The 13,857-nt window shown below is 35.9% G+C and overlaps 1 protein-coding gene across 5 annotated transcripts; it reads right to left on the reverse strand.

The window, feature by feature from the left end:
• Positions 1-6,192: 6,192 nt before the first annotated feature.
• Positions 6,193-12,670, reverse strand: LOC142547461 (transcription factor bHLH153-like). Of its 5 annotated transcripts, XM_075655774.1 has the most exons (7): positions 12,159-12,665; positions 10,966-11,026; positions 9,539-9,661; positions 8,746-8,811; positions 7,256-7,321; positions 7,048-7,095; positions 6,197-6,694 (listed from the first exon to the last, which is right to left on the reverse strand). In XM_075655774.1, the coding sequence occupies exons 3-7, from the start codon at positions 9,635-9,637 to the stop codon at positions 6,530-6,532; spliced, it is 444 nt and encodes a 147-aa protein (XP_075511889.1). In that variant the 5' UTR covers positions 9,638-9,661; positions 10,966-11,026; positions 12,159-12,665; the 3' UTR covers positions 6,197-6,529. The 5 variants fall into 5 exon arrangements, with proteins under 5 accessions (XP_075511887.1, XP_075511891.1, XP_075511889.1 ...); XM_075655772.1 differs by lacking the exon at positions 10,966-11,026 and having other exon boundaries at positions 6,193-6,694; positions 7,262-7,321; positions 12,159-12,670; XM_075655776.1 differs by lacking the exon at positions 10,966-11,026 and having other exon boundaries at positions 6,195-6,694; positions 9,539-9,645; positions 12,159-12,666.
• Between the last annotated feature and the right edge of the window lie 1,187 nt (positions 12,671-13,857).

A 13,857-nucleotide genomic window follows, 5' to 3' on the forward strand; every position in this document is an offset into this window, starting at 1 on the left:
ACTCAAAACTTAATATAAATAATTCAAACTAGACCAAAGGAAATGCATTGTTATAAATAATTCATGGTTTGATTTTAAATTTTATGAAAATGATAAATATGGTTTGCGTTGAGTTTTATTTTAAAATCGAATCAAACCGTAATTGAACATTTTAGCATCTAGGATAAATGTATTTTGTTCTGTTAAGTCAATAATAAATACGTTGCATCAAGGTTTTCATATGTTGGGTCAAACATTCAGAATCTTCAACACTTTTGAACTTAATTGTTCATGCATGTGCCGGACCCGAACACCAGAGGAATTTTTCAGCAATTTTGACAATATTATTTTTCATCAGTTTCCGAAACAGGGCCAAGGATGGGAGGACCATTTAAAAATTGACCTCGGCATGATTTATTTCATCTAAATTTCTCCGCAATATTATTTGAGTTGGTCTTTTGTGAGACGGTCTCACGGATCTTTATTCGTGAGACGAGTTAAGCCTACCAATATTTACAATAAAAAAATAATATTTTTAGCATAAAAAGTAATACTTTTGTAAGAGAAACCCAAATAGAATACTCGTTTCATAAAATTGATCCGTGAGACCATCTCACAGGAATTTTTGTGATATTATTTATCTGGTTAGCTTCGTGTTTGCAGGTCAGCACCAGCTTTTCTCCGGAGAAAAATCTCTGGTTTGGACACATCTTGTTGTGCTCTCATCCCTCATCATTTGCATAACCCGACCTGGTGAAATTACCCACGTATTTTGCACTCATTTTTACCCAGTCGCATCATTGGCGTGATCATGTCCTCATAACAGTGCAACATAGCCATATTCTCGAACCGAGCGAGATGTTCTCGACTACTCTGGTTGACTCGGCCCATAGATGGCCTCAGAGTATTCAGTCTTTCGAGGATTTCAAGAAATTATGCTTACACCATTTTAGTAGCAGCAAGAAGTACAAGAAAACCACTTTCAGCCTGTTCGAGGTAAAGCAGAGCCCGGAAGAAAATTTAAGGGCATACATGAAAAGATTCAATCGAGTCGCTCTTGATGTCCCCTCCTGTGCCCCTGAAACAAAAACGACTGCATTCACACAGGGACTACGGGAGGGGGAGTTTTTTCGCTCATTAAGCAAGAAACTGCTCGGAGACTTTGAGGATCTTCTGGCCCGGGCAGAAAAGTATATTAACATGGAAGAAGCTCAGAAGCGAAAGTGAGATGCTTTGAAAAGAGAGAGAGCTGACAGGGTGGTCAGACTCGAGGAGAGAACTCATAAGAGGGTGAATGCGGGGAATTTTTCCCATCATGTGCCTTTGAATATTGCGCGGGATAGGGATGTCCGGGAGTGTAGCTCGGATAAGTCGCGAGACCCGAACCCCAATTCATAATTTGTTAGGTCCGAGAAAAAGAGATTATGCACCCTCCACAAGGCATGTTCTCATGACACAAGTGAGTGACGAATGTTGAAAAAAGAATATAGTCGCCCCTCCGAACACGAGTGCAACCATCAAACTGAAGAACGAGGTTGCCACCCTGGTCAACTCAACGTCCAGGGCCTAGCTCACACGTTGGTTCGCGAGGCGCCTCAAGTGGAAGAAGAAACCAGGAGCCAGAACGGAAGAAGGCCTCATCTCCTGCCACATGTGTAATAAAAATGATTTATGGTAGTTCCACGGATGGTGATTCTAATCGGGCCCAAAAGGCACGAGGCAGGAGAGATTTTTTGGAAGTAGAAGGAGAAAAGAGGAGTGAGCTGACCATCAGCTTTGGCCCAGATGATCTCCGAGGAGTCAGCCTTCCCCATAATGGACGCTCTAGTGATCCAGGCCCGCGTTGCTAACTACGACGTAATGAAAGTTTTTGTAGATTCGGGCAGCTCTGTTAACGTCATATTCAAGGAAGTCCTGATGCAAATGGATTTGCAGGGGCACCACTTGGAGTAAGTAGAAACGACCCTTTTTGGTTTCGCTGGTCATGCTGTGTACCCGGAAGGAGAAATAATTATGCCATTAACCTTGGGCACCCGGGAACTACGAAAAACTGTTATGACTACTTTCACAGTTGTGGATGCCCCGTCATTGTACAATATTATCTTGGGTTGGCAAGCTATGAATGAATTGAAAGCCGTAGCCTCCACCTACCATCAAAAGATCAAATTCTCAGTCGAAAATCAGGTTGGAGAAGTAAGGGGAGATCAATCATCTTCCCGAAAGTGCTATGGGGAGACGGTCAAGGTAGGATCAGAAGAAGTCGAGACGGGAAGATAAATGAAAGAATAGGGCGCGGGTGGAGAAGGGGAAGCGCATTTTGTGGCGGAAAGAAGAGCAAGAAACTGTGGAGATCATGCCAGGAAAGGAGATCCGGGTGGCCCGAGACCTTGACTTATCCACTCGGGTTAGTCTACTTGAACTGTTTAAAAGCTAACATTAATGTTTTTACTTGGTCGCAACAGGAACCAGTCGGATTTCACACCTGGTGGCCGAACATAGGTTGAACATCATCCTAGGAGCCCGACCTATGAAGCAGAAAAATAGGCACTTTGGTCCAGAAAAAGACAAGGTGATTATCGCACAAGTCCGAGAACTGTTGCAAACCGATCACATTCGAGAAGTATAATTCCCTACATGGCTCTCAAATGTGGTATTGGTTCCCAAAACTACGATGAAATAGAGAATGTGCGTGGATTTCAGGGATCTCAATAAAGCTTGTCCTAAGGATTGTTATCCTCTTCTCCAGATCGATCAGATAGTGGATTCCACTTCTGGTTTCGAGTTGCTCAGTTTTATGGACACCTATCAGGGGTACCACCAAATCCCCCTGGCCAAGGCGGATCAAGACAAAGCCAGATTTATTACTTCTAGAGGCACATTTTGCTATGTGGTCATGCCTTTCGGATTGAAAAATGTCGGAGCAACGTATAAGCGCCTAATGAACAGGGTCTTCATGAAGCATTTAGGCAGGAACATTGAAGTTTATGTAGATGACATCTTGGCCAAGTCCCGGGAGATTTCCTGTTTTATTCCCGATCTTGAAGAGACATTTGCGACGCTTCTACAGTATGGGATTAAGCTCAACCCGGCCAAATGCATCTTCGGGGTAAAAAATGGTAAGTTTTTTGGGTTTCCTAGTTACAGATCGTGAAATTGAAGTGAACCCTGAAAAAATCAAGTCGGTACTCGATATGCCCTCCCCTCGATCTATCCGAGAGGTACAAAAGTTAAATGGGAGGATTGCCGCTCTTTCCCGATTCATCTCCCGGTCTACGCACAGGAGTTATCCTTTCTTTTAGCTCTTACAGAAGGCTCAAAAATTTGGCTAGGATGAAAAGTGCGAACAAGCATTCAGGGATCTCAAGAATCATCTAGCAGAGCATCCAATTTTGGTAAAGCCCGAACTCGAGGAGAAATTATTTGTTTACTTATCCACCACGGAGTACGCTGTCAGTTCTGCGCTTATCCGGGAGAAGGATTCCAACCAGAAGACTATATATTATGTTATCCAAGCTCTCAGAGGAGTTGAGCTCAGATACAGTGAAGTAGAGAAAATAGCTCTAGCCTTGGTAATGACTGCTCGGAAGTTGAGGCTCTATTTTCTCTCTCATCCAATCGTTGTTCTCACCAACAGCCCTCTGGGGAGGATTATGACTCACCCTGAGGTCTCGGGAAGGATGGTAAAGTGGACAGTGGAGCAAGCGCTAAATTCATTGTCTATAGCTTGACTATGGAGAAGTAGCCATCAAATAGCGGCTTCCGTCCACAGTAAATATCATACAATATTACATATGGATCTTGATTATATGCGCCCTCGAGCTTGGCATGATATTGACATTGTAAGTTTGTCGCTCCAGCAACACTCGACAAAAACTGATTATTAGGGGAAGAACAATCTAATCCATAATAAAGCTCGTATAGGGTGTAATATTCTTGAGTTTGCGTTGATGGAAATAAAGAATCTACTGGTGCAATATATGTTAAGACCATATATGAGTTCAAATCCTTCGACTTGTGTTCTTCTTCATCCTCCAACTTCACTTATGCCTCATCTTAGCATAGGAATTTTCTACATGATTTGAATCACTTTCCAGCTCAAATACTTGTGGAAGATCATATTCAGGTGAAGTTTCTACATGATTTGAATCACTTTCCAAACCTTGGTTGTTTGAGTTGTCATCATCCACCCATACCTGATTGGTCGTTAATTGATCGGCAAAAATCGCTTCATTCTTTTGGCGGATTTCAGAACTTGGTTGCACCAGAAGCTCAATCTGTTCATCTATGAAACGCAAAGAGTTGATGTGAATTTCTAAATATTTCTTACTTATCTCTGCTGAATCATTGACCATCTTCGCCCACTGAGCCACAATTTCATCTAAATGTGCACTACGCTTTTCTTGTTGCTCAAATGGTTGGTTTACAAAATTGGGGCAAAATTGTGGAGGATATTGGTGACTCCAACCCTGCAGTGAAGGATCACAATGCCAGTGGTAGTCGAAATATGTCATATCATCTAACAAGTGCATCGCATTATTATAATCTCTATTAAACAAGAGACTACCAGTTGTCAAAGCTCCATAGTTTACCCAACTTCTTGTTGCCTCATCCAAATCAATATAGAAAATTTGAATAAGGGTGTAGTTTGACAAATCATGGTACCGATATTTGGTTGACAAATCATGGAATATCCCCCAAGCAACATAGAATGGTTCCGAGTATTGTTGGACAAAATTCGTGAACACTTCTCGATGATCCATCTCGAAGTACCTCAGAATAAAATAAAATAAATTAAATAAATTAGAAAAAATAGAAAAAAAATCGTCTAGTATCAAGCAAACAATTTATTATAATATTAAATAAATTAGTCACATGCAACGGCGCCAAAAACTTGACCGACGATTTCGATTGGGAATAAATCTAGCAAGCGGACTAGGTCAAGTTATAGTAAATAGATGATGAGTCCAAGTATCGATCTCACAGAGACTAATATTTAATTACTAGAATTTATATCACTTAACTTAAGCTAAACAACATAAATAAAAAACGATATCTGGATTATTAATCTAAACTATTAAATAAATTTACAATTAAAAACGAGGGATTCAAATATCAAGGAGGGAATCAAATTCAAATAAATAACTAAGACACATAACGGTACCAAACTCTACTATGTTGAGACGTGTTAAAATCCAATTAATTATTTAATTCTTGACAATCATGGTGAAATCCCCAATTTTATTTATTAAGCAATACCTCGTGTCAATAAACCTATTTAAATCTAACAGTCCAATTATTTCTAATTGAATTTAATTAGATCTAAATGCATTAAATCTTTGTGGAATTTCAATTTTCACCTAAAACCCCACACTGAAACCGAACACTATTTCTAGTCAATTTAACCATGTGTTGATGACGTCTTTGTTGCTATATTTAACCAATCATTTTCCGATTCGTGATTAATCAACAAACATGTAAATAGTTGATCAGGCTATTAACAAGAAATATTAAGTCAACATCAATCAATAATTAAAATCAAGAAAAATAATATATTGAAAATAAACAAAATATCAATAAAGTATTGTTTGGCCCTATCGTGGTCTTAGTCTAAAGAAAATTATTTCATAAATTCAAAACATAAGTGAAAATTCATGTTTAAGTTCATAGAAGAAAACAAAATAAAGAAGGAATAAGAGAAATTCTCGGTGATTTTTGGCGTGTGTTGAGGAATTCCTCATGCTTCTGGCTCTTCCTGTTGTTCACGTACTATGTCTTTTATATTTCTTCGTGGACCTAATCTTCCAACTCCTTGAAGCTCATTTCATTTCTAAACATTGTAGATAAAATTGTAGATATTTATTTTTCAGTTTTGAAGTTTCAGTACCTCTATCATATCTACATAGATTTTCTTCCAAAATTTCAATAATCTCAAGGTAATAAAATATAAGAATATTTATTTCCTTTTTTTGATATTTGGTTTTCTTTGAAATTTTGTAAAATTATCTTATCTCCAAAATTAAGCATTTTTCATCTTTTATTCAAATCTACAAATATTATAAAATTAATTCAAATAAGTACAAAATTAAAGATAATAATTATAGATAAGCATCAATATTATAAAATTAAATCCTAAAATCTCTATAAGATTTGGGCTTATCATAGCTCTCTTAAATTCATTAAAAATAGATGTTCTTGGATGGATCAATAGATGAAAATCCGTAATAACACAATATCTACACTGACAAATCTAAGGAACATTTTAAATTCTACATTGATGATGCCTTTTTAATTCAGACAAATAACTTTCACACGATACAATAAAATAAAAACCTTCCCAAGATTAGTACATTCCAATTCTCATGGTCGATTTACAACATTTTTTTGTTATATCTACGTATGGAAGGATCTCATATCATAAGCATCAAGTTCTTTCAAAATAACCGAATTAAGGCATGAAGGGAATCCTAGAGTTTCATTGTCCAAAAAATAGTCGCGAATAGAGCAGACAGGACATCGTTAAATGCTTCATTTTGAACAGGATGAAACCTTCTCAGGTTAACACTGAACTTTCGTCCGAAACCGATCTTCTAGAATTCAGGCCGGTCTTAATGGGGGCCCAAATATCTGCTCCATTGCTACTCGCAACTCCGTCAATCAACGAAATTGGGATGACACACAAGCCTCTACCATTAAGGCCATTGCAAGTTTCCATTTCCTTGAAGAAAATAGCAACAGCATAACACAACAAACTTGATGAACACAGATTAAAGAACCAAATGCTGTGCAAATCTTCACAAGGCAGCATAGTCTAAGCAATTGCCATTTAACAGCAATTTATGAGTTTGTTTCAAGGCAGTAAAACTACAACACATCTATTGCAAATGTGTCATCACAAAAACCTATAATAGAATTCGTTTAGATTTAGGAATTCGCAACCATAGCAGTTCATCGAATTAGCCAAAGAAAGATGAATCTACCTGAAAGCATGATTCATAGAAAGTACATCTTATTTTACAAACATAACCCATAAGACAAGCATACTCTACAATATAACGAATTAAAACTCACCAGTGGTTGGGTCGTTGGTTTGCCATATAGGTATGGAGCACTCAAGACCTGAAAGTGTGAAAAATAAGGTGTTTCTAGCTTTTCTAGGTATCAAGAACGTCATCATTTATTAGCAGTAAAATTTATTGGTCAGCAAAGATAAAATTTCGAAGCACTTTTGTAATCTGTAGTCAGATGAAATGAAATTGAAGCTCGAAAGGCCGAGTACCTTAACCTGTTCATGAAGGAATTTTATGTATTCCATTGCCTCAAAAAGTACTGAAGCTGTATCGGTCTGTAAAAGAATCTAACTTTAGCACTGGTGGTAATAATCAGTGAAAATTTGTAAATTGAGAGGTGAAATCATTTATGCACCAAAAAATTAATTTTTCCCGACAATGCCACCCGCTACAGGGAATTGTTCGGCCTTAAAAAAATGAGACATATTAAAGAATGAGAGACCATATCCTAAACAGTTCTAGTGATGCATATATATTGTTTGATGCACAGATTGCAACAATCTGAAAAGCATGCTAGCATACACATTTATATCTTATGAAATACAAAATAGGAATGAGTTGTTAAAAAAAGAATGAGTTTAAATTAATTTGTGATAAATTTATTTATTTCTAATGCATGTTTGTGGATACATAAAATTATGAAAGCATGTTAGTTTAATAAATTCATGTGATTTATTTGTTTATTTTGCATGCTTGGGTACACACATGTTTATATTTTTGTGAGATGCATCACAGAAATACGTGGTTAATCTATTTCTAAGGCATGATTATACGAACAAGTAATTTTATTTTGTGATATATTTAGTGTGTCACATATAGTGGGAGTATGGTAGTAGAATTTTTTCTCCTACATAATTCTGAGCATGAATAAATCCCTGCTTCTTCACAATGTGAGTCCTTATAGACTAATATTTGTTGATCTCGTTATTTTTTTGTACACTATGTGACCTTTGACTAAGTCATAAAGCGGAGTTGAGACCTATGCTACTTTGACATGTTACCCATGCTCATGTTTGATTCAGCCTAAAAGGACATTGTTGGGAAAAAACTGAACTAAAGTTAAATGACATGAGAATAAAGGGAAGATTATTTGGCAACACATCCAAATTTTATGTTCACTGTCAACAAATTGTTATTATACGGTATGCAATATAACTGTGAAATAAAACTAAGATGGGGTTTTTAGCCAGCTCTTAAACACAAATTGTTTAGAGGGATTGGAGATGTTAAATCTGATGTGGCCAAATATGTCCGAGATACAACGAGACCATATTTGGAGATATGCTATGCTAGTCATTGTGGGATTTGTTATCGGGTTCCAAAACTAGTTTTCTTTTCAAGTGGCTTGGCGGTCGCACGACATATTTACTAGTACAAAATGAATAGTGATTGAGATGATGGAAGAAGTGCGCTTTTATTGCTAGTGCCAACTATGTGCGAGTGGGAGAGGTTGGACTTAGTCGCCTATAGCTTTGACCTTGTCACATGCATCAAACTTTAAAATTCTCCTCTCTCATATCTCTGATATTCATAACAAAAAGGTTCTTTGTGTTGTGGAATTGTCGTGAGCGTTCACGTAATACTCACGTAACCGCAAGTATATTTGCTTGTGATCAAGATACCGTAGGAGTACCAATCAAAGGTCATGGATCAACACTAGATCTATATCATACGCTTCTGTCATGTATACTTCACATACCTTTCCATATGGTGAGACAAGCTGTTGAAGAGCTGAAATTCGTTCACTAATCTTCTCTTTCTTATCCTGTAGCCAATAAAAATCACAATTAAACAAGATGACCCTAGTAAAAAGTTTATTTAAAAAGCATGGGAAGCATGATATCCTTGGCAATTTTGGCTAGAAACCAACATCATAATTCAACAAAATTTGGCTGTGTAGCCTTCATAATATTGTAGTACAAAGTTATCTGGAATGTAAATACTACTGATGGGATTTTACTTTATGGCAAAGTTCAAACTCATTTTTCGAAAATAAATAAATTTCAAACAATTAGCTTACGATCATGATACAAGTGACCTCTAGTTTCTATTTGACAGTCCAATAAATAAGTTAAAATACACATTAACCAGTAAATGACAAAAACGAAAGCAGACACACACAGAAACGGATATCTAGCATATGCCAGTCTTGGGCTGTAGTCCAGCAGAAATTTTTTATTTTTTATTATCTATGTAAGTTTTTTACTTAGCCCACTAAAGCCCACCTTTCTCCACATCTAAAGCTCAACTCACATCCTTAGTTCTATGACACAATTTCATTGAACAATATAATATAAAGGTTTTTTTGTGTTATATATATGTATATATATATATAAATAATTTATTACATATTTTGGTAATAATATTTAATCTATTACATTAAGTTGCACCCCTAACTCTAATTTTTGGATTCGTCCCTGACGCAACATAAGTTCTAGTTATCAAGTGGGAATATTCAAATTCATAAAAAAATAAAAAGGCAGATTGATTACCTTGGGAGAGAGTGCTACATCAGTCTTTAATCGCTTTGGTATCAAATTTACAAAGCTGCTTTGGTCAAGTGAGCTAAGGCTTCTTTTGTGTTCCATCATCTTCTTTTCTATCAGTTCCTCAAACTAAACAAAATTGGCATACAGCATAAGCGTATGAAGTGAACTACAAATTCAAGCAAACATGCACTCAGTTTACACATTTCCAGAGCATGCTGTTTTGCAATCTCGGCATATATTTTTTGAAAAGTTTCACAAAGTAATTAATTAACTAAATTAAGTCTTGGCTTTTATCTATTAAAAAGATCCAACGAGAATCAAGAAAAGAATAGAAAGAGGCTGCTCAAAGAAGTTCCTAGGTCAATTCCCACCAGCCTCCACAGGAAAAAATAAGAAGTTTAGAACAGAATTAGATTAAAAATTATACTCCGAATTCTTTTTATTTTACTTAGGAATCATGCATGGACATGTTCAAAGCCACATCTGATGAAAATCCAGTTTCTATATTAGAATATAGTCAAGAGAGCATAAAGCTAGCATCAACGTGTTAATACATCATATAGTTTGAAATATTTCTTTCATTAGGTTTGTAACGGCAACGCTTTAAGGTGGTTTGAATGAGAATAAGGGAACTATAAGAGTAGTGCAACCTAAATTGTCCATTTACAGAGCTTTGAAGGTTGGGGAGTTAAAGGAAAAATACCCAAAGCATTTAAAAGAATGAATATTAGAGACATTTTCAGATGAGAAATATTGAATGATTCATTTATATATCTTTCTCGCTCTTCACATCAATATTTTGCAAGGAGGACACCACTTCTAGCTGGTATGAAGTAACTAAGTTAAAAGCTAAGGCATGCTAAGGAAAACATTAAATAAGAGGCAAGAAGCTAAGGTAGAAGGTTTATCTTCCTCTAGTTTCTCTTGCTATTGGAGCACCCAAAAGCTGGTGCTTAAGTTCCTAGCAGCTTGCCAGCATCATTAGAAATCGTAAAAGGTTTGCTTTATGTACATTGATTCAGAGTGTTGACTGAAAGAATTTTTCATGGGATGTGTAAATATAAGAAACAGAACATCGTTTCTGAAAATGCATCCTACTAGGACTTTGATTGGAGGACACAATTAGATAAATGCCAAGTATGAGACAACTGGGAGATTACATCAATTGGTCAAAAATCAAAACCAATTAACATTAAGTTGAAGTACAATACCACTGTCAAGATTTGTAAAACTTATGGTGTTTCATCTCCGATTTAGAGCGACACATGTGTAAAATATATTTAAAAGTTACATGGCATTTATGCTCCTTCACACGCATTAACATAAAATTTACTAATGTGAAACAGAAGGCGTGGAGTAGGAATAGCAATAACTTAAGACCAACAGCATTTTACATTGTCTTGTAATGAAAAAAATTGCAAAGATTCTACCTTCAACCAAATAGCCCATTCTTCTCAGCTGGTCTCCAAAAGCATAAGATTAGGTTTGAGCCTTATCCAGAACACAAGTATGAATTTTAAAATAAGTAAAAGTCAAATGTCTTATAGTCATGAATCATACAACAATAAGCATGCACTTTCTATATCATTCACGTCGCAAGTGTAGCATTTTCTATTCCAGAAATACAGCAGCATTGGGGTCAAAGTTCGTTCCTGAAAAGGCTAAGCCGATGTTTAATTTAATACCAATGAACGAGAGGTGACACCAAGAAAACAATAATAAAATTACAAAATTTGAAAAACAAACAAGATTGCATTCCATATTTAATTATACCAGCCGTCATCTACTTGTTGAGTAAATTAAGGGATACTAAACAGCAAGAATTTCCATTTACGTTATCATTTTAACAAAAGAAAGTAGTTCTACATTATAACTATTCAAATTCATTAATAAACAAATTGTATACCAGAATTTAGATTCCCTTTGCTGGGAAACATGATTTTTTATTAGATAAATTGATAACAACCATACAACCACCATTTATGTTTTTCTCTATAATAAAGATTGAGTTTTTCTGGCAACTGTTCCCATTAAAATATTAAGAGCAAAAGAATCACACTAATTTGTTTTTGCTTTTTATTTTTTGACATTGTGTGATTGATATTAACTCTCCCATCATTTATATGAAGGTGATTGAATAACCCCATTAAATAAATCAACATCCAGTGGCCCAAATTTACTAATTATTTATTAGTTTATCATGAAAATCTTCCATAAATTCATTTAAATATCCAAACATTTAGTATATTAAAAGCAGACAAAGTCCATATCTAACCATTTAAAGACCAATTAAATATACATGCAAAACTTAAGAGTATGAAAATATTCAGTAATCCCATTAGAAACAAATGAAAAATCTATTAACTCAATTAGACTCAGACAAAACCCATCAACCGTAGAGGTCAAATATTGTAAGAAATAGCTTAAAATTTCAATGAATTAAAGGTGCATAAAGTCACACAGTTTCTATAGACTTCAATTATTTTTATACAAACTAATTCACAGAAAGAGTTGATGGATGAGTTATACTCAAAAGGCTTTCTATCAAATTAGAACAAACCCATGTTTACTACACTCATCAAGACAGGTTATAGACTAGTGAAATGAAGACTGCAGAACTCACCATCAACGAAGAATCGGCATGAGAATCAGCAATTTAAAACACCAACTTGGAAATTTAAAGAAACGGCAGTGGAAAAAAATCTCAACTTGTCGCAGCACAATCCAAGAATCCCATCAACCTTCCACCCCTGCACAGTTTGGTGGCCTTAAAATTCGTAAAGCGCGTTTCACTTGTCTATCTCTGCATACGTTTGTCGTCCACAGAGTGCAACACAACAGAAACCGAGGGAACCGCGACACAAGCTCTGCAAACAAGCTGAACCAGAAAAAAAGAAGCCTGGAATTTTCAAATATCCCACAAGAATTTTGTTGCAAAATAATGACAATGGGCATGGAAGTGGAGAGAAAGCTGTGTGTAGTGTGAAAGGAAACGAGGGGTTTTTGAAACTTTGTTTTATAGTTAAAAAATTTGTGGAGCGACAAAGATTATGGAAAAAGGCAAAGAAATTCAGAGAAATTTATTTGACAGCTAATGTACAGCCGTGCTGATGGAAAAAGGAAGAAGGGAGTAGTTCCATGCTGAGCTCACTATTACTTTTGACTATTTGTTGAAGCGAACTGTTGAATGTGATGGTCATTTGCATTAGAGGGTGGAGTCTCCTCATGAAAATCCTATTATTATTTTCATTTCTAATATGATCTTTTTATTTTAATTAATCAAATAAGGGTAAATTGTCTATAATTCCCCAAACCCAAACTCAACTTTACCCAAACTTTCTACACATCAAAACATTTCTTTAAACTCTCTAATACCATAAAATTGACAAAATTACCCTTGTTCCCTATTTGATTTTAATTGATCCCCGCACTCCCGAAAATGGTATCAGAGCTTATAAGGAACCCTGATCCTCTGTCGTGTGAGCTGACACGAAGCACGAATCTCCGTAGGGGACAACCTTAGCTCTGATAAAGAGTTTGAGGTTAGCAAACTGATAGGTACCACTTCGTGTGTCACCCTGTGATTGATCACATGATCCCTCATCTCCTGATGCAAAAGGTGGAGCTCTGAGTTGGGGTACTGCCCGAAAATGGTATCAGAGAATGGTTGATTTATTTCAAACACATGATTTATTTTTATAAAGAGATTAAAATGTTTGAGGAGGAGAATTTCGAAAAAAATTATGAATCCGAACTTAGGTTCGATAAAAATAATTTACAAGATTTATTCCAATATTTTGGAATATACACAAGTTCATCTAACTATTGTTAGATCTCCAAAGGGAAAAGGGACGCATCAGCACCCTCAAGTAAACTCTCAGGTAAACTTATGATTCAAGCAAATAAGTTTCTGGAGATAGTACCAGATTCATCTAAGCTCCCTTTAGATCTTAGAGAAATCCAGAAAACAGTACAAAATTATGGTAACATGTTATATTTTGTACCCCAACGAATTGAAGAAATCCTTAAAATTCAGGAAGAAATTCTTGGAATATTAAAGGATATTCAAACAAGAATTCAGAAACTAGAACAACAACCAGGTTCTAGTAAAAGAACTTCAGGAGGATGGTTACCACCATCATTTGGCACCGAACCTTTGTTACATCAACAAGGGAAGGCCAGAGTGGTGTCAAAACCATTGACTGGAGAATAAAAGATGATCAATCTAATTAAATCTGTCTCAGAAAAGAAATTTATCTGATGACAACTTTAGAGAGGATTGGTCTGGAAGATCTACAAGAGCTTGCGGAATCTTTCGCAAA

This window comes from Primulina tabacum, chromosome 5 (genome assembly GCF_025594145.1).
Source record: "Primulina tabacum isolate GXHZ01 chromosome 5, ASM2559414v2, whole genome shotgun sequence".
In the NCBI taxonomy this organism is placed as follows: Eukaryota; Viridiplantae; Streptophyta; class Magnoliopsida; order Lamiales; family Gesneriaceae; genus Primulina; species Primulina tabacum.